General features: G+C 36.0%; 1 protein-coding gene across 3 annotated transcripts in view; it reads right to left on the reverse strand.

The window, feature by feature from the left end:
- Positions 1 to 625: 625 nt before the first annotated feature.
- The window catches only part of pde2a (phosphodiesterase 2A), a 224639-nt gene continuing 203474 nt past the window's right edge, over positions 626 to 21790 (reverse strand). For all 3 annotated transcript variants that reach the window (XM_088639301.1, XM_088639303.1, XM_088639302.1), the window contains exons 14-31: positions 20452 to 20563; positions 18393 to 18432; positions 18195 to 18258; positions 17423 to 17501; positions 16922 to 17096; positions 12740 to 12852; positions 12237 to 12314; positions 11682 to 11804; positions 11333 to 11403; positions 11107 to 11229; positions 9447 to 9534; positions 8673 to 8720; positions 8182 to 8256; positions 7730 to 7829; positions 6554 to 6666; positions 6096 to 6134; positions 5757 to 5863; positions 626 to 5047 (exon numbers count right to left, since the gene is read on the reverse strand). In XM_088639301.1, coding sequence (XP_088495427.1) covers positions 4789 to 5047; positions 5757 to 5863; positions 6096 to 6134; positions 6554 to 6666; positions 7730 to 7829; positions 8182 to 8256; positions 8673 to 8720; positions 9447 to 9534; positions 11107 to 11229; positions 11333 to 11403; positions 11682 to 11804; positions 12237 to 12314; positions 12740 to 12852; positions 16922 to 17096; positions 17423 to 17501; positions 18195 to 18258; positions 18393 to 18432; positions 20452 to 20563 — 1807 coding nt within the window. In that variant the 3' untranslated portion in view covers positions 626 to 4788. The remainder of the gene's footprint in view (positions 5048 to 5756; positions 5864 to 6095; positions 6135 to 6553; positions 6667 to 7729; positions 7830 to 8181; positions 8257 to 8672; positions 8721 to 9446; positions 9535 to 11106; positions 11230 to 11332; positions 11404 to 11681; positions 11805 to 12236; positions 12315 to 12739; positions 12853 to 16921; positions 17097 to 17422; positions 17502 to 18194; positions 18259 to 18392; positions 18433 to 20451; positions 20564 to 21790) is intronic.

A 21790-nucleotide genomic window follows, 5' to 3' on the forward strand; every position in this document is an offset into this window, starting at 1 on the left:
TTTCCTCAGTGGTGGAATGACCTACCCACTGAAATCTCAGCTCAGTCTCTGGGGGCAGAGCCAACATAATTCCTAGGCCCTTAAAAAGATTGTGCTTCACTTTGAGGATTCAAGGGGAGCAATGTGGATTTTAAAACTCGGAAATCAATTTTACTAGAGTCTTTGTAGGTTATATCCTTCTTACTGGAGGTTTGGAAGTGATAAGCTAATGATGAAAATAATAAGCAGGTACAAAATTCTGCATGTGGGAAAAATACATTTAAAACTCTAATAAGTATGCTCTCTTACAATGAGTTAGCATTATTTGAAAACCAATATAATTCACAAACCCAGGATACATATACTGCATAGTATAGGTACAATAACAGCTTGCAAAATTGCATGTAATGATGTTAACGATGACACACAACAAATTTAATTTAATGTAATCTTCAAGGTTAACTACTGCTTAGTAAATTAAAACTCTATCTGGAATCCTTCAAAAGGCTATTTCTCTCGCTTCTGTAAAGAACTGTATGAAGATGGTGTTGGGGTGAAATTTTGACAGAAGGACAAGTATTTGCTAACATAAACTAAACAACTCTAACCTTTTTTAATTTATTAAAAAGAAGGGGAAGGACACAGCTTTGTTCAATGTATGAAATTTATTTAGATAAAAATTCATTTGCCTCTGCCTTTGTTCTGTCTCAGAAGACATGTATCCCACAGCTTGTGCACCTCTCTGAGAATGTAGTCCTTAACATGGCAATGAAATGATCCAATACAGACTCCCTTTACAGTATCTACAGAGATATGTACAAATGACAACACAAGGACAGAGAAAAAAGAAATTTACAACTTATGCAGTTATATAACTAAATCACGTGTTTTCTTTTTTATTTGGCTGCTTATTTAAGATAAAGTTTAATTAAATCCAATCTGGAGACAACCCTGAAGCAAATCTTTCTTGTGGGTTTCTGAAATGCTTCTATTCCCATGAGTCAGGAACTCAAGTGGGATACAAAATTATGCCACCCAAATACATCTATTAAAAAAGGCTACACCTCACATAAAAACAGTGTTCTTAATTCCATGTTTTATGACAGGTTACCATATTTGAATATTTTCAGGTAAACAAAACATTAAGAAAATTCTGAAATAATTGACATTCACTTCAAGCACTTACAAATTTATACAATGAGTAAATTCATCTCCTTGCTTGCTAGTTTTTTTAACATGTTTGAAAAACATTTAATTTTCATATTTACACATCAGCTGCTAGCAACAACTACATATACAGTGAAGGCCAGAATTAACCATTTACAAAATGGGTCCGAGGTTGGTACGTTTATTTTTAGGTGAAATAGTGTAACAAAGGAGAGGTATACAAAAGCACCTCAGGAGATTTCATTAATGTAAATAGTGTACTATATATAGAAGAGAATAAACTCAGAAAATGTAAGTTGGAATATATTCAGTAAACACCTCGAAGCAGGAACATCTTGTTATACAAACTAAAGTTACGATGAAAGAAAAGGAACAGAGTTTAGTCTTAATATGAATGTGAAAAGCAAAAACAGAAAGTTGTCAAGTTTCAGGCTGCAGAATGAAAGGGTTCAAGACCAGGGTCTAGTCTGAGGAACACAAAATCTTGTAGGCAGAAACTAGTGCTCAGCAATAGGTTACAGGAGAGTTTTGGGAGAATATAATAGGAACATCTTTTAACAGAACACAGGCTTTATTGTTATCAATGTTATCACTGATATTTACAGAGGCCAAATGTCTGAGTGTTTCAAACAGACTTGTATTCTGAAAGGATTTTAAAGTCACATCTGCATCTCCCAGGTGGCATTTAACACACTAACACACATTTAACATGATTAAATTGACACCATGGGTCATGATTCAGTTCAAAATATTCAAGGAGTTAACAATTTATTTAGGCATGGAAATAGTATTAGCCCATGATCACATACTTTAACTGTTGTTTTGGTTTGGCACTTTTCTGCCATTTAGTAATGTTGTATGTAAGCAAAAACTAAACCAAAACTAAATAATACACAACCCCTTAAAAGCTGACCTAATATTTCTTCTGTGAACAGTCTGTATTTAAATAGCTATAATTATCTACAATACTCAGTTTCTGCACAAGAATTTAATTGAGCAGCTATGTAAAAAATAACAGCTTTACTGAATATTTCAGGAGATTGGCAAGAAAAAAAGGCATGCACTTTCCATTACCACTGTAAAAATAAACATAGAAACTGTAGATATATTTATACAACATGTGTCTTCTCTAAAGGCAACTCAGATACGGTAAGGCAAAATCAATAATATACACATTCTGGAAGGGTTCTTAATTGCCTTAAAGGGCCAGTAGCCCTTATTTAAAAAACCCTTGAAATGTATTTATATACACTCACACATTTACAAAAACTTAATTTTAATGGGAATAGTTTCCACATTTTACTCAAATACACAAACTGCTACATTCTTTTGTCTTTGATTCCACAGACTTACATATTATACTTATATTAATTGCACACACTGCAAAACATTGTGCCCTGGGTTAATATACACCTTCGTTAAATGTACTGTTATATTATGTTGGTTGGTATATTTAAAGGGATAGATTTGATCTGATATTCATTTAGTCTCACCAGTAGTCTCACAAAATAAGGGAAGAAAATTTAATACAATTGTTGAAAAAAATAAAATGGGGCTCTACAGGTTTTTTTACAGTATTTAAATAAAAACACACTGCGAGCTTTGTCCACATATACAGTATTTAGCATGGGAGTATAGAAATATTTTACATTTTTATAGAAACCAGCTAATCTTCAAATTAGACAAATTCATTAATATCTAATGCACTCAGATATTATACAGTATTTAGCATTGGAGTATAGAAATATTTTACAATTTTATAGAAACCAGCTGATCTTCGAATTAGACAAATTCATTCATATCTAATGCACTCAGATATTAATGAAACCCCAAGGAGAAGAAACATACTGTAATTTGTACTATTCCATTTCAAATGTTTGCTTTCAATCTGTAATGTAGGAGTATAATTTTCCTCCCAAATGTAGCACATAAGGCATTTTTAACAAATAAATGCAATAACATTTTCAGCATAGTGAAAAAATGATATGAAATCTGTGAACATTTTCAAAGCCAAAAAGAAATATGTTAAAGTTCTCAATTAGTGTTTCTTTGTTCTGTTAATTCTCACTGGAGGAGACAGCTTCATTTTCAAGCATGGAAATATTCTGTAACTACCTGTCTCCAAGATGCAGTTCAGTTCAGTTCCAGCTTGGACTGCTAGAAGATTCATTTTGCCACAGATACCTGAACCCGGGAGATTTCCATCTGCTGCTTGATATTCATACCACATGTCAGATGGCTGTCATCATTAGCTTTTTAAAAAATAAATAAACCTTGTTCATAACTCAAACATCTGAGGGTAGGCAGTTGTTTCTTCTTCAGCTGCCATTCTATAGGAAAATCGAAGTTATTTTCATATGTCTACTAATAGAAGCACTTCTCTGTAATATTTAATGTGCTTTGAAAGTGCCTTTGTGTGCATCTGTATCTGAGCAATTTCCTTTGGTCCCCAGAGATGGGTTTTCAATATACCATGGTAGGCATGGCATGTCTGTGGTCAGAAGTCAAAGCCTTGAAAGCAAATTGTGCAGGTAGTTTTAATAGGCATACTGCTCTGGACCTGCATTTTTATAATCACAGAACAATGCGTGATATCAGCCTCAGTATGTCTGAACTGTGTGTGTGACACTGATGTAAAAGTAAAACATAATCAAATAATGCAATCAAAAGAGCAAAATACAGTGAGAACAAAAACTAAATAAGGGGATGTTAATTTACCAAGAAAGTCATTAAAATGTATGGGGAAACAGACTGTGCCACTGACGTAGTCTCCAACTTCCAATTGGCTTCAGCATATGGAAAAAAAGGCGAACTGACCAAAAACTTTGGATAGTAATATCTGTATTACAAAATCTAATAAATTGAAACAAACATTAAAGGGGACAGAAAAGTAAATATTTTTGGCCTTATGATAATTATTTTATTATGTGTTTTTATCTATGTTGATTTATTATGTTTTGGTCTTGATATGAAGGAGCTATGATGTTGTTTCATTACTTCGTGAATAGACTTAAGTACAGTGTTACCATTTAAGAAGTTCTCACTTCAGCTACAACAAACTGTGAATCTGTGTGACTTGTCTGCATTACGTTCTGCGGTAAGTCAGAGGTGTAAATGCCCCTGAACATGGGGAACTCCTGGTTCTCCACAAAAATGGTTAATACATACATACTGTATATATGTAGACAAATTTAAAAATAAAGTCCACTTCCAAGCACTAATTTCAATATGTAAAAAAGGATATGAAATCTGTGAAGATTGCATTTTGGCTTTTCAAAGCTGAACAAAGTAACACTTTATATTTACACAGCTGGGATTACCACACATTACTGAAACAATGTGTTATTATACTAATGAACAACAGTACACTTTAGTATTAGCAGAACTTACAGCTCATACATTGTTTTAATAAACAGATTTAAAACCTTTTCCCTATAGTAATGAAACATAATGTAATGCACAAAGGGTCTCAGAAATAAAACTCTTATCTTTAATTTGTGGATATTACAATAGCAGTATTTTAAACAGCTATGTCACAAGTGAATATCAAAACTGTTCTGATGTTAAAGGTAATTCCATTTATTAAACATAAGGTGTTACTGTTGGAATTGGAAAATACATACAGTCTCTAGGAGTCTATAACTAATTTCTAATTGTTTTTGAAATACAACCTTCTTGAATGACTCCCATGGTTTCTTTAGTTTCCAAGCAACCGTTCATCCTCAGAGTGTCACCTGCCTGCTCCTGAAGTTGTTCATATTCCTCATCCAAGAAGTCAAGGGAGTTGTTGCTAGGCAACCCACGGATGGTGAATTTATGAGAGACCTTGGTCCATTGGTCCCGATTGGCTGAAACTCTCTCATAAAGCTCAGTTGACTTGGGGAAAAGTTCTTGGAGCAGCCTTGCAGGGGAATTCAGGAAGAACACAAGTTATTAATGTTCTGAAAAGTGGAACACACAGGAAAACCTCTCTGAAGGTAAGCTAAAAATGTATCTTTAATTTACCTAAGGTACACATAAAATGGATATACAGTACATAGAGGTTTTCATTAATTTGGTAATAAAAATCATTACTTAATTATAAGTAATGATTAAGTAATGAATAAACCTATTACTTGTTCCTTTGCAGCCTACACATGCTGACGCAGCTACCCACCAATAAAAATCATATATTTTTATATATTGACCTTGTTTGTTCTCAGTTCTTCAACCAACTAGTAGTATTTATGTTGTCTCTGTCTACAAAGGCTTTTGGTATTGGGCTGTCAAAACCTTGTCTCTCAGATTGTTATTAGCCAAAAAATTACTTCAGAGTGAAGATGTATAGAAATATTTTTTCTGTCGTGTATTTTCTCTGAACTTCAGTAAAAGTTCAGAAAGACTGTTGGAAGTTTGTTGACAATAGGTATTATCAGTTTTTTTAAATCATCTTTAAGATCACAGAAATGGAATAAAAACCGGAACAGGCCTTCTGTCTCACTGTAGTTGTATTTATTCTGCTGTATGAATTTCAATATTGTATAGACAGTAAAGGAACAATAGGTTTATTCCAACTGAGAATCTGAGCTCAGCATGTTGCTTTGACCTTTCTCAAAAGTAGAAAGTCTTACTTGTAGATAGGCATAGCGATGTGCTCCATAAAGCTGATCTGCAATTCTGGAATATATGCTTTTTCTCTGTCCATCATTTCACTTGGTCTGTTGCCCATGGCTTTCTCCTACACAACAGATAGGAGAATAACAAGCAATATCAGATAAGGACTAAACTTTATACTCATGATAACTAAACTTTTCATTTGCCTCTGAAGTAAACTTCTTAAGTTCTTTATCAGGGTAGTGTTTGGTATATTATGAACAACTTCAGATGCAGTGGTCTTTGTGTGTCAGTTTCTTGCTTGCCTGCCTGTAATTGATATAGATCTATTTCCAATGATTTAAAACTATACATACCAGATCTCCCTGAGAAAAGAACTCCTTATAAATAAGTTCCTGTAAAACAAACAGAATGCAGAAAACTGCATTAACATTTATGATAAAGATTTGTACAAAATAATGTGACTTCTTATGACTGCAAACTAACTCCAGGTGTACAGAACATCAGTTAATAGACTTTTACTCATGACCTGTAATGACTGTACATCACTGCCATCATCAAATGTCATTTTTCTGCTGGTCTTACAATCTAAAACTTTCAAGAAATGTTAATTTACTGTGCATTGTACCAATACTCATATTCAAATTAATTAATTAGAATCTCCTGTAAAATTGCTATTGGTTTGCTGTTGATTTCTGGAATAAGGCATGCATTTCTTTTTTTTTTTTGCAAAAGCCAAACAGATACTGCTGTACTGATTGTTCAGAAATGGGTATGCTTCTATCTTCACTGTTAGGTGAGCACGTCCACTTACTGCAATCTTCCTCGTGGTTTTCCATCCCTTTGTCTGGTCTGAAAGATCACACGAAGTCATGAGCAGGCATAACAGCAGGTTGTGGTGTTGCTTGTTGTCTGGGTTATAACCCACTAAAAGAAAAAAAACAGTGAGCCATAAGTTTTCTTTTAGGGTGAAATGGCTCTTCAGTTCACAGCAATGATACAGTATTCAAATCAATTCAAATAATTAATTATAACAGGTTTACACTGGAAGCCATGTTGCACTAATATGCTTTGTTCTGGTGGATTATTTTTCAGTTATCCTATAGTGCCCAGCTATCAAAGCTAACAAGCTCCAATTCCATCACAAGGAGCTTATTTTAATCAATGCTTAGCATCATTTCACAACAGAAAAGGCTTCTCTACTAATTCTAATCACAGTGCAAGCACCCATTATAATACTTGACAGACTGTGCCATTTTCAGGGTTCCCAGTGCCAACTTAATTTACCAAAGCCTTGTTTCAATCAGGCTGCAATCAACGTGTGCTTGTTTCATGTTCCTTACAAGCTGACATCTATAAGAACAGGATCAAATTGGCCTGTAATTCAAAATGCCCATATCTGCTTTACAGCCAACATGTTAAGAAGAGCAGAAAAAAAGCTATCCAGAATACTTATTTAATCCAGGTATAGGGTAGTAAACATATCAAGTGCATAGCAAGAAAGTTTAATTTGGAATTTCTTTAGCACCAAAGACATGGGCTGTGGTTTGTTCATGTTGTTCATGTTCAGTATCTACAAAGTCATACACAAATGCTGACATCCTTTATTTGCACAACATTATTCACCATCAATTTAGTGTCAGCTTGGTTGTTAAGCAGTATTTCTTTGATTTTACCTCTTCTACATTTATAGTGCACTCATTACACCTAACAAGCTGTAACTTTGATCTAAAGTAAATTAAATAATGTAACTCCATTGAGTTACAGGTGCTCTTTCCAAACACAGAAGTCGATTCATGTACAGTATGTACAGTATACGTACTGTATGTGTGTTCTCAGAGACTGTTACATGACTCTCTGTCTATTTCAGACAGTGTCAGGGGTAGGCTGGGAACCAAGAGAAAGATACTGTCTGTCCTTTCTCTATACGCCACCATTATTTGCATCACAATAAAAACATCAGATTCCAAGATTTTACATGACAAATTACCATCTGCCATTTTCTGAAGGTCTTTGAAAATGCGCAGGTGGTGTGCCAAGTCTGTTGCCAATATGATATCCCTCATCAAATCCAACATCCTTTGGTAGTCCTGAAAACAAGACCTCATTTAATTTGAACATGTACGAAACAAAGGAAAGATAGGGGTAGTGTTATTTAGATAGAACAGTGTATAAAACATGCAAGTTCTGCAATCATATTAAAAAATTCAAGCTTCTGTTATTTTAATTTTAGCAGTAGACTATGACTTTCCAATCCACATAGAATAAACATATTGCACTCTGAGACAATGTGCATCTATCTCATAGAGAAGGGCATGATAAGCCAAGGACTAAAAAAGAACAAACTGGGAGAAATTAAAATGAGATTCCGGGAGTGCCTGACACATTTTTATAAGGTTAAACTGGAAACTAGTATACAATTCTGTGCACACTGGGACTGACCTTTCTTGAAAACTGCTCAAAGATGTTACATCCGTGGGTGTTTAGAATTGCTATTGCCTGGGCAAAGTGATGTCTCTGAGAGGAAAAACATGCAAGGCTATTAACCTCTGTGCTGCACAACAGAAGAATCTTGTTTTACCACAGAGATTGAGTACTGACCACCAGATGTCACCAAACTCTCAAAATAATCCATTTTCTAGCACAGAAAAAAAACAAATCCTCTCACCACTGAACTTACGGTGTGTGAGGCATCCTAACAAAATCACAAATAAAATCCAAGAAATTCTATAAAACTTCCCAGTAAGGAGAAAAATACACCGTTCTTCACATCTGTGGCACTACATTTCTTCAGTAACTACTTTTCTTCAGTAGATCACCTTTTCTCAATTGGCCCACAAACTACCTGTGTTTTATTGCACCTCTGTTGCTTTTATAACATCTATTTCTCAATTGTTATTGCAGCAGAGTAAAAAACAGAATGCAATATTTACCTCCATAACTGAGCCTTCGGAACTATAGAGGGCTGCCAATACAGATTGCTGGAAGAAGAAGTAATACACAGATGATTAGACAATTGCATAGAAAAATGGGTCTTTTTATGAGCATGCTGTTTCCTTTAAATTTCCTTGACAAGATAAATACCCCTTGAATAAAGCAGATGGGTCCCTCCAAGCTGCTATGAACTCAAATTAGAGCTATGGTTTAACAACACAATATATATTCAATATCTGTAACAAGCAGCATCTGTTTTTATTGGAGTTGTGTGGAAAGAATATCAACCACATCCACAACTGAAACAGTTGGCTTTCAGCTTGTCTAGTGCCTTTGGGCCTCGTTGTTATTGCTACCATCCACCTTTCAGCTGATCTCTTACAGGCTGTGAGAGTGAAGGCCCTGGACACAGCAGTTTTTGTCGATATGATCCTCTGTTATACTACTGCGAAATATGAAGAACATCAGTGCTGAAGTATTCAACAAACACAGATGGATAAGTGTTTTGATATACAGTACACCACATTCCAAACTAGTGTGGTATAGCGTGTTGTTTGAGTGACGTGACAAGAGCAACCTTCCTTTGTAAGAAATTCATACTTGTACAGTACATTCATAGATAAATGGCTTTGATGCTTGTCTGAGGATCGCAGAAACCATAAAAAGTGAATTAAAGGTCTTCATCCTACAACCTGTTCTAAGAGCTTCCTTTCAGCTCCAGGCTTGTTCTCTACAGTTATTTTAATTTCTGGGGTCAATTTGAGGATTCTCACCGAAGCCACCTGGAAGGAATTGTTGGTCCCTCTGTGGTCCAGGTCGTGGCACATACACGACACGAAAAGAGCAAAGATTTCAATGTCCCTGAAAGGAAACGAGAAGAATTGGCATAAGGGTAATAGCAAAATTATAATTAAAAAATTAAGAAGTCACCTCAAAAGGGTCATTCGGCTCTTATTGCCTTGTTACTTAAAAGTGAAGCTGTTATATGCTGTTATATGACACATTCATGATTATCACAAAAAAGACTAACTTGTGGGATGCTTAAATACAATTTGGAGATCATTTTGTTGACAGCTTGTTACATATTCTTTTCTCTGGCAATTCTGTGCTGCAGCATAGCCTTAACTAGGAGACATGACCTACAGTATAATCAAAACCACAGAAGCCCCAAATTTGGGTTTTCTGAGCATGTGACTTTTGAGAAATAGAGACAGTCATAACTTGTATTACTATTTCAGGGTAGAGCAGACTTGTTGGAGAACTTCCAATTGGTATAATGAGATTTAATGAAGATTGGAGGAAGGCTATCTCTAATTCTTAAGATGCCAAACAGTATGTCCATCAGAAAACTGTTTATTCCCTGCAAGGGACATAGCAACCTGTAGCCGATCCCAGAAGCATCTGGTGCAAGGCAGGACTACAGCCTGGACAGGCATGCCAGACCAAAGCAGGGCACATGGTCACAAGCACATGGGGATTCAGAGACACCAATTAACCTAGACATCATGTCTTTGAAAGGTGGGAGGAACTGGAGTACCAGGACAACTCTTACACTGACATTGGGATAACCTGCAGCACCTTTAATTAATCACTGTTATTTCTTGGTTTAAGAACTAGCCTTGTACACTTTGCCAATTCTGTTTGGTATAAAAGGTTTTAAAAAGATCTAGCTGAGTATAAATAATAATTCAACTTTGAAGAGCACTTTTCATGAATCTCAAAGTGTGGTAGAACAGCACAAATGCTTTCAACCTCCCACAGTCCATAAGCTCAGAGGTTACACAGATCTTTGTTAAACATATATCCATACATCCAATAATATCTCCCACTCATGTAAATAAATAACTGATTTCTGAAAGCTATAGCAATAGAACATAATCTAGTACAGTTTAACATCCACTAATGAACTGTGGGGTCAATCTCAAAGTCAGGAGCTAAAGCTGACACTAAGGCAGAATTCTAAAAACATTGCCCTTGAGGATGGGGACATTATCCTTTCATACTGTACTTCTGTATAATCATAAATTCATTAGTCTGAAAGTGATGTGCACTGACCTGTAGGAAAAGGAAATACATTACAGCTATTCATTTATGCATCAAATCTCTGTCCTTGATATACACTGTTTCTTTGCATATTTTTCTCTATACCTGAGATATTTAAATGAAGCCACAATATGAGGAACATTCTGAAGTCTATTTTAAAATATACTTAAAATATAGTATTTCTAGCCAGTATGAAAAAGACTTTCTGCTCCTTCTATTAGAAATGACTGAGGCATTTTACCTGGTATATTGTTTTGTCATTTGAGATAATTATTATTCCTTCTGCAATGTGTTTACCACATCCACAGCACTCAAAGCTGAGATGTTTGTGACCTAATCAAGATGTGATTAGCCTTCTGTCTCCTTCAACAAGCAGAGAAGTACTCTTACTCAAGGTACTTGGAGAGCTCCAGATTCTTGTAGAGGAGATAGCAGAAGTGAGAGACGGAGAATGCGTGCATCCAGTTGTGATAGGGGGGATCCCTGTATCCCTTTTTCACCATCAGACAGAACCTGGTGAAGGTGAAGCACATACACACATCATAAAACCCCTGAATATTCAACATCCACAACCACAGTAGCTGCAGAAGAGAGGCAAAGACTTCAAAGTGCCCACCTTGCCAAAGTCTGTAAGTCGATCTTGTAATTGTTGATAAAGCCCATGTCTTCAAACATGCTCAAAATACCCTGGAGATAAGGAAAAGAAGAGGCATAGGCACAAAGAGCATGTGGGTTAAATTCCAGTGTAGCAGCACTATTTCGGTCAGAACTGATTTTACACAAGTGATTTTCATTTTTTTTAAACGTTTTATCCAGTTAACGGCATTTAATTTGAAAAAATACAATACGTTGTCCTGCACAGTTCTCACATTCCAAAAAAGGAATCAAATAAACACAGTCTTGCACCCCAAGCTGCATTAATTAGAGAGCCTATCCCACATAACAAGAATACAGGAACAGCCTACCATGGGAGTGCTATCATCAGGCAAAGACCGAGGAGTGTAAGTGAAATTGGCAAAGTTGGGATGGATTTCATTAACAGGCTGGATTCCGTGTTTCAGAAGTTTCGTCACTTCCTCCTCTGAAACCTGAAATGATGCAAACAAGCATTGCCTCTTTGAATCGAGACTTTGGATGAATGAAATAGGATTGGTACGAAAGCCAATAAGAGCACAATGGAAGACTATGCATTAACTATGACTTCTGTTTAGCTCAAGCCATAAAATGGCTCAAAGTTCTTGGAGAAAGTACCTGCCAATAGCCAAGACCGCTGAATTCAAACAGCAATGGCTGAGAATGTCATTACATAATATTTTACATTCACACTTGCAAAAAAATAGAACTTTTGATTTTTATGGAATTGAGGCTATTCAGTAATGCTAGTCTGATGATTTAATCTGTACAATGGGCTTCATATACATTATAGGCAAAGAAGCTGTTGCTAAAATAAAGCTTTCATCAGTTACTCACATTACAAGGGAAGGGCAAAATTCAATTTTTAAAGGTCCCTAAACGTTTACCTTCATGTGGTACATCATCATCTCATTGGCAAGGTGACTTCTAAATTGGGCCTCGTGGACTTTCTTGTACAACAGAGACTGTGAGGAGAAAACAGTCATTACTTACAACAGACGTGCGCAAATGTTGATAATATCATGTCTCTGAAATAATAGTTTGCCCTTTTAAATATCATAGCTGTAAAAGAAGAAAGAAAATATTAAAAGAAGATTTATTCCTTGGTATGTTTTGTGATTGGGAATACATTATTATTAAGTTTATTCTATTTGCTGATATCACTTCATGAGGAAATTCCTTTTCACCAACCTTTGAAATACATCCAATACATATGTACTGTACTGTAGAAGTTACACTTGAAGAAGGTTCCGCAGTCGAAACTTTGTGTCTCTTTTCTTCTCCTTTCAGCACGGAATAAACCTTTACCTGTTCCAATGCACCTGTATATACAGTATACTATACTATGCATCTCTATATACTATATTGTTTTTGACTTTTCCCTACTTACATGAGCAATGCTGATGCCACAATAGATTGAGAATGCTGTGGCCAAGTCTTCATCAAACCTGTTGAACCAGGGGCCATTGATCTTATTGACCAGTTCAGCCACGCCAATAACCTCTGGAAAGACATGGAAAGACAGACTTTGGATAGGATCATCTAATGCTGCTATTGAAGCACTTCACGGCACATGGAAAGGCAGTACTGATGGGAGAGTCTGATATTAGAAGCTTCATACTCTTTGTCCTACATAATACTATCCAAGAGCATCTATGTACTTGAAAATCTCCTCTTCTGTAAGTACTGTACATAGCATATGCCACACGCATTCGTTTTCTTAAAGGGAGAGGATAAGTGCTCAGACAACCATAACCTGAAAGGCAAGCACAATAGCTTCTTACAGCATCGACAGATTAAAAGTACCATCTAAACTGAAGATCATGTCTGAGTCTTCTTGGTTTACAGCACTCAAGATCCAATTTGCCTGACATACACACACATTCATATAGCTGCCAGTATAACAGCAATACCAGAGCAAATACAGCAAAAATATCAGTTTTCCCCACATCCAATTTCCTAACCTGTGCAATGTAAGTGCTGTACCATTTCAGTATCCTTGTTTTATTTGTAATCTAACAGGTAGAATTTACTTGAATTCATGTGCCTCCAGGATTATGAACAGTACGTTTCTACAGTAAATGAAAATACAGTCCAGAAATATCCTGATGAGCAAAACATTAATAGGTTATAAAATGGAATCAGTCCATGTAACCTCCCTCCATGATCCACTCGGCTGTACATTTCAAAACACTGTTTTCATCTAGCTCCTGGGCTTAAATTTTAAAACCGACAGAAAAAAAAATTAAGGCAAACAAAATAAAAGTGTAACATGGTTGGCACTGCAGATCTTTGGAAACCCAATTCCTTATAAAAAAAATAGGTAAAGGAAAACAGCCAAAACTGCTAGCAATTCCATTAAAATATTTTAATTCTAGCACCAACAAATCCGATCATTCTTGGGCAGTGGTCAAGTGCATTTAAGGGCACAGCATTTTTCAAATCAGACACAAAACAGCTAGCATATTTTAGTCCTACAATTCAGCTACATTAGGATTTACACAGGATTTGAGGTATGACAGAAAATTGATAGTTGGGAGGCAAAACCAGAGCAGTCCAGGAATAAATGTACATTTGAAGGACACAGGGTTTGATACGTTGTCAGTCATTTGACAACAAATATTTCAGATTTGAATCCCATTTCTGAATTTGTATTCAAGACAGGGGAAATATTATTTGATTTTTAGCAGTACTGGATCTAATGGTTTGTGAATGGTTTCTCACAAATCACAACAAGGGTGATGGTGAGAGAAGATGAATTGATGAAACATCACTTAGAAAGATTTCAGCAGCAGCTGCTTTCTTAAAAAAACACATTACTTAGCTTGAAATAATCTAAACTACAAAACAAGTACTGAGTCTTTTCATTATACAAAAGATCACCCTTAGAAGTGGCAACGCACATAGTACATCCACGCTTGCGTATTGATATTATCTTTCTGTACAACCATTTGCATTATGGCCAGCCTGATACACAAGGCTATGCTACTACATAAACATCCTCTGCATTTGTGCATGGTGTTTTGTTGCTGATGAATTAATTATATGCTGAGGCTTTTCATTTTAATGTAACATTTTAATGTAATCTGTAAAGAAGAAAGACTTGCAAGCATCATAGTAGTTTATGTAAAATGGGTAAAAAATAATAGCAAATAAGTTAACATTTATGTAATCTGAAGCTAATGCAAGGTATCATATCAGCAATTGTTCTTATGATTAGCACAGTGCAATACAATGCAAAAAGCCATTCGTGTTCTCATATTGATGTGGCATGCACTTAGTTGTCTGCTCTGAAAGAGTGCAGCAGACAGGTTAATACAAATGTAACAGTAACAAGATTTCTAGCATGCAAGCCATGTTATTGCCACTTTGGCAAATGCTATTATGTGAATTTCATCTATATCATGTAATTATTTGTTATTTGGGATAAAATGTCCTACAGAAAAACAGCTGACAATTTTGCAGTTTCCTGCTGTGAAAACAAGTCACAGCCTTGAATATTCACACTGTGATAATAGGAGTTGTGGACATCTACAGGTTCTCTAAAATTGTCTAGAATTGGACTGCGCAGCCAAGACAGTAGATCATTAATCATTTGGTGATCACGTTTTGCAACATTTTCCAGTGCATACAGGCCAATCTGGCAAGAACATCATACAGTAATTGCAAACATTATTTTATTTTGCATTAAACATGTACTGTACTAAAAGCAATGTATTGCACTTTGTATTAAACAAGATAAAGTCCTGTTTCTGTGAGGTTGTACTTTCAACACATACATAGTAAGCATACTTGCTTTATTGTTAATGTTTTTAAACTAAATCAATTCTACATATCAAATACATATGTCCAGAACCCCCAAATTATGAAAGAACATGCAAAAATAAGGTACTTATAAAATCTTTGTTGTTTAGAAAATCCCATGACCCCTTCCCCCAGTACACTGGATAATCGATGATCTAATGCATCGTAGAAATCATAGACATCTGTTTTTATTTTTTGTCAGTAAGAGGACAATATTTTAAATACTTCTTTTAAAAAATGTTAGCTTATTGTCAGCATTGCATTTCCTGTAAAGTCAATAGCATTTTGAAAAAAAATCTTAGAATGCTATGCTGAAAAATGTACTGTCAAGTCAAATCTGCAGACTTTTTTATGACCTTATTGTAACAGATGAAGGTGTGGAGGAAGGCTCGTTTGACACATCGTTTGGTCATTTTGTAAGACTTATTACTCTAAGGAGCAGGTGAAAGTTTATTGAAATCCTATACCCTATCACCAAAAGGTTTAATTTGCTTCAGGAAACAATGTTCAATAGACTCTGAAAAATAAAGCATTTATCAAAATGACAGAAGACTAATGGGATTAATCTCTCTCCATAAAAAAGCCTTGAAAAAAGTGCTCCTTTGCAAAGTCCTTCCTAAATGGAATTTCACCTTCTGTACCTAAGAGGACAGTGGACCAGTTTCTGAAATCATTGAATAATGTTTATGTAAATCTTGTTAAAAAAATGTGTAAGTTAATGAAAGCTGTAGACTGATTAATGTGTTCTTACTATTTATAAAAAGACAGTATTTTTATGCTAAAACAGCTCTTTTTAATATATATAAACTCTTCGCAATCAACAAAAACAGATATACTAAGCAATGCATCAAAAGAAACATAACTTACTGTATGATTGCAACTTACAGTTATAAAAAATCTTTTTTGTAGCAGTTGCACTGATATTGTATTGAACAAACATTAAAAGGTCATTTATTACGCAAATTAACATTTGTCATCAACAATGCTGATTAACAGGGGGTCTTCAGTGAAATTCAAGGGCCAGTAGTGTGTGTGGAGACCTTTTGGAGCAATGAAAGCTATTCATCTGTGACTCATGCTTTGCAAAAGGTTTCAGCTGCTGTCCTTTCGGATTCTGTCTCTTTTCTCTCAGAGCTAGAGCCTGGACAAGTATGTGCCTGTTCATTGGTCTCTGACCTGAGCCCTACATGCCAGGTCATTCCATCTCATCCCACAACTGTTGTAACAGGTGCAGTATAAGGTCTGTATTGTCCCGCTGTACATTTGCCATTTAAGGTTGGAAAGTGTGTGAGGTCCTGGGACTAGATCAGTATGACACCATCAATCACCATCAAGTGGAGTTCTATATTGACTGGACTCTCCTGCCCAGACCATAAAGTTTGGACCTTCAGATTGGTGTGGTGTGATGACTTGTGGTCTCGCAGATTGATTTACATAATGCTTACCTGTAGCCTGCAGATGGACACCAGCAAGCCTAAGCTGCCTCTAATCAAGAGTTTTTTTAATTGTAATGACAGCAAGTCCCCCCTGCACAGCCCATACAAGTTGTGGACATACCCACTATACCAAATGTTTAACCCTCGGCCACACGAGACTTGAACACTCTTGCACGTCCTGAGGAATAACATCACTGCAACACTCGCATCTGAGTGTAACACTGAGAGAACTGTGTACTGAAACATTCCTATCACAAACCTGTGAATTTTTTAAAGCTGGTTCACACTTCCATGTGTCAGAACGTGCAAGAGGTCAAACCACTGGTGCTTACCATTATTTTCATCCTTGATAGGGAAGCAAAGTATATTCCTGGTCCTGAACCCAGTGCTGTCATCTACACCCCGGTAAAACAAAGGGTGAGAGTAGGCATCTTTGATGTTTAGGATCTTTCCTGTGGTAGCCACATGACCAGCAATTCCCTGATCAGCAGGAATCCGGAATTCTTTCTTTAAAAGAAGAAAAAAATGAGCATTGAAAACGTTTTGAGGTCCAATATCCAAATATCCACCATAAAAGTACATTTTAATTTTTTTTCCAGTGGCTGATAAATCAGCACTGCAGAGGCACAGCACAATCAGCACAAAGCGATCGACCGAGTACTTGGTTGAGCGTGCATAAAATGCATTTACATTCTAGCCATTGGCACTTGGTTGAGAATAATACAGCTCGATTCCCTAACAGTGTTCCAATTCCACACACTGCTGCATCTGCAGCGAAGCTTGAGAAGAGCTCATTGTCGACACATCAATGTGATTCACCCTTACCGCCTTACCTCATCATTCACCACTCCACCATCAAACACTTTGGCAACCAGCTCGTGGTTCACTCTATCCAACAGGAACACGGAGCAGCTGTTGGGAAAAATAAAACAAATTATATTCAAACATTTCTATGTGTACGGAGGGAAAAAAAAGTAGGTGCTCGTGTTTTCTAAATTTCACAGCCATGTCTTTTGATTTTGCTTGAGTTGAACACACTGGTTGTCAGGTCACCTGAATCATATTCATTTAATAAAATGGGTTTCAAAGACTTTTTCCCACCTTAAATACCCAATACCAATATTACTAAACGATGAGTGTCTAGGATGGCTTGGTTCCTCATGTTAGGTCAGAAACTGCATTGTGATTGCCAAACGCTACACTGAAAGCCTAGAGTATATTGAAGAATATGCGGCTGGTATGAGTTGCTGAAAATTAAGAACAGATGCAGCAGTATCTGGTGGCTGTGTTTTCACATCTGAAGGAAGACATGTGTGTGGATTAAATATAAGATCAATCCACTGAGCTAATGAATTGTCATACAGTTGTGGAAGAATAACGTAAGTAAAACAACAGACAAATAATCCTAACAGACTACAGCTGACAAAATGCCATTTGCAAAAGAAAAAACATTTCCTAGAATAACTGTTTTGTTCCCAAAGCACTTGGGTTTTGATATGTGTTTAATGCTTGAAACAGTGAAGCTGTGATGTATAGCTGGCTTGTCCGCTTGCAAAATAAGTTAAGAAAAGTTGACTTTTAGGAAGTCACTTGATATGTACATACATCTCCGCATTGCTGAGGTTTCTGGCTTCGATAATGATCTCCTGTAGTAGAACTGACACATCGTCTGAAAGATGAAAGGACAGAGAACTGCAGATTTAATACTCCCAAACAGAATGTTTTCACTTTCCAATATAAAGAAATAAGTTGAATTGATTTAAGGAAAAATCTAAGTAAAAAGTTGGTGAAAGGCATACAAACCTAAGTGTGTGAAAAGATTTTTGGCAACCTGCAGCAGTGCCTATAAATTAAAACAACAGAATTAAGAAAAAGAGGTATGAACACAAGAAATGGAATATTCAACACTGATACCTATTTTTTTCTTTTCCGTTATTTGTCCAAGTAAATTAAGACCTACCAATACAATCCAATATTTTTTGCTATAATCTGTCTGAATAAAAGAACAGCCAGAGAAATCCATCCACTTAATCAGAAATACTTGTCACATTAATTTACTTGTCTTGCGGCTCGGCATTTATAATGGAACCTTTAACACTCTTACACTGGCTGGGATTCTGAATGCCCATGGCTTCCATTTGTACTATAATGACAAAGCACTAGTACATTTGTACTCACTGAGAGGTGGAACACCTAGATCATAGTCTTTGAACAACAGGATTGCTGCTGTAGATTATGTAACAGCACTTTACAAGGGTTAGGTAAAACGTGTACAGCCTGATACAGAAATAAAAAAAACAGAAGCAATTACTGCTGAAACTATTTATAGTCCACCTGCAGTATGTTCAAGTTGGAGATCTCTGTATTTTATCTTTTGCAGGAAGACTATAAAATAATGAAATAAAACGAATAGAATCAAACTTTCTATGGTAGAGATCACCTTTAACATGGGTTAGTAAAAGTTCTTTGTATCAATATTCTCTGCTGAAAATAAAATATAATGAGAGCACAATGAAGAATATATTAGGAATGTGCTAATCACAAAATAAGATGATATGGCTGCTAGGGTATTCTCAGAATAAGCTAGACTATAATTAGCTGCAACAGCAATTGCCTTGTCACATTAAACTCAGTTTGAGCCACACTCATATGACATACACACTTCTGGTATAAGTAAATGGTGGGTTATGGCACTAGCGAGATAAATATGCAGTTAGAGAGTGCTGGGCTTGTCAGTAAAAGTCTGTGAGATTCGCTTCAGATATCGGGCACCTTTTTATGTCCTTTATTTCCATCTGGCTTAGATGTCCCAGGGCCTTAAATTGGCAGCATCACCTGCTACTCCTTTCAGTCAATAGGGGCTAAAGTTGGAACCAAGGCAGCACTCTTCCTCATTGGAAAGGATTTGAAAAGGACTATTTAAAGACAATGTACTTGGTATTTAACCTAAAAAAAGGGGATAGATTATGGTAATCTGTGGCAATGCCAAAAACCAAATTAAGTGCTACAACCAAAACTATATGCCGAAAGAATATAAGGATATTTATTTCTTGTATTTCTTGTATTTTGTAAGGGATCTCCTTAAGAGGTTGCTGTTACGTGGGGTGGATTGGCATCACTCATGTAAACTTTGACAGAAATTATGTGCACTCCATATGGAGTGCTTACATTGTGGGAGTCTGTACCAGGCAGCCTACAGTAGGCATGTTATCGAAGAAGAAACCCTGACTTCTTTTAAGAAAGTGTTGGAGGAGATCCCCATGTCGGCTAGCTATTACCAACCAAACACCAAAGTACAACACTGTTCGTATGCTATTATATTCCCTTAAACCAACCTCTCTACTCACAATCTTTTTAGGGGGGAGGGGCACACAAAGGGAGTTATAAACTCCCTATGAGGTGTCATTTATATTTTGTATAATAATTATTTTGAATATAATTCAATATAATATAATTATTTTGTATATTTTGTATAATGTATGATCTTATTAGCATACTTTGTCAACTGTTTGACCTGTGTAGGACCTACTGATTGATTGTTAAGTGTAGCCAGGGTCCTGCAACACTCCAGAAAACACCAAAGATCCATCTTAATAAGGTTTAGCTAATTTCCATGTTGCAATCAGTTCAGCCATACAGGGCAACTTAAAGAAGAACGTTAAGGTTAGGCTTGGATGCAGAACTGCTTATTAATGAAAACTAAAGTGGATTCCTTGCAATGCTGAACTTTAAACACTTAGAATGTTCTTGTCAAAACTGCCTTTCCTTTTGAAAACTCCAATACATTGTAAATGTGGAAAGGAGTACATTTGAAACCCAAGTAGGATCTACTAGGCTATTAAAGAATAACTGGAGGCCCTACCTGACATTCAAACTTCAACTTTTGTTCCTTCTGAAATGCCAATGTGCTGGTTAATACTGTTGAAGTGTAGCAGAAACAATGCTGGATTTTGTGCTCGTCTGCTTCTGTGTGCCTGTGAAAACAAAGACAAAAGACTTAAATTGCAATTCAGTCAAGCTTTGCAGAGAGATATACTCATACTACACGTACTATAAATTCCCATTTCTTTTATATCTTGTTATTCAACAGTAGTTTTAAAATTAGTTTCTCCATGTTGTTTAAGCTTGAAAGTGTTAAATACAGACAGTTCACAGAGTCACATTTTCATTTCAAATGGAATTTGAAAGCTCAAAGATGATTAGGAAGTGTATCTTTTATAATATCTCTCCTTGCCAAATATGTTAATTGCAAAATGAACTATTTAGATAATACTTTAAATAATCCTTTGTAGAAAGACGTGGGTGAGCTAATTAGAACTTTTTCACTTGGAAGGCACTGCTAGGTGTGCTACACTGCCACAAAGCATGATAATGGCTTTAACATGACAAAATTCCTTCTTATGTTACAGGGATTGTTCCTTCACATCACTAGAAGGTGTAGACGAAACTCTTTGCTTTGAATTCAAAGGGAGCCTTTTTTTGTTATCACGTGTATTATTTAAAAGTGTATCTGTGGATCTTTAAAAACATTCAGTGAAAATTAAAAATATATAGAACAAGACGTAAATAAAAAGGAATAATAATTTGCCCCCTGATAAACAGTCTTGGAGTCACGTTTGATTAGAAACCTCCCCCAACATTCAGCTAAAATGTTTACTTGTCAAAGACACTCACAGGCCTTATGGCCACATTTCCAGACACACTTTCCCATTTAAAGGACTTCATTAGCTGACTTGGAGCATTTGGCACACGTGACAGACAAGCAGGTGTGAAGACATACAGATGAGAAAAATAAAACTCAGGATATGATGTTGTAGATGGTATGTATTTAAGGACACACCTACTACTCAGAATAAATATTTGGGGAAAAGATCTGGCAGTATTTCACAGGCTTTGCACAAATACGTAGACTCAGTCTTCTTAAGGCTCAGATACCCTTTGGGAGACAAAACACTGAACAGGTCTCCAATGTAATCTGATTGTTCCTTTTTTATTAGATTTTCCTCCTTGTCCAAGGGGAAACCTTTTTCAATTTTTTTAATGAGAAATCATTGATAATTCCTGCTTCATTTTATGTATCTCAAAAAAGAAAATGAGTAAATATAATACCATTTACCCTCCAGAGTTATTATCCTCAATAAAATTAGAACAAAAACATACAGCAAAACAGAATGAGTTAATGAATGCATGATGCGTTTCAG

The sequence above is a fragment of the Lepisosteus platostomus genome, chromosome 7 (genome assembly GCF_059453375.1).
Source record: "Lepisosteus platostomus isolate fLepPlt1 chromosome 7, fLepPlt1.hap1, whole genome shotgun sequence".
NCBI lineage: Eukaryota > Metazoa > Chordata > Actinopteri > Semionotiformes > Lepisosteidae > Lepisosteus > Lepisosteus platostomus.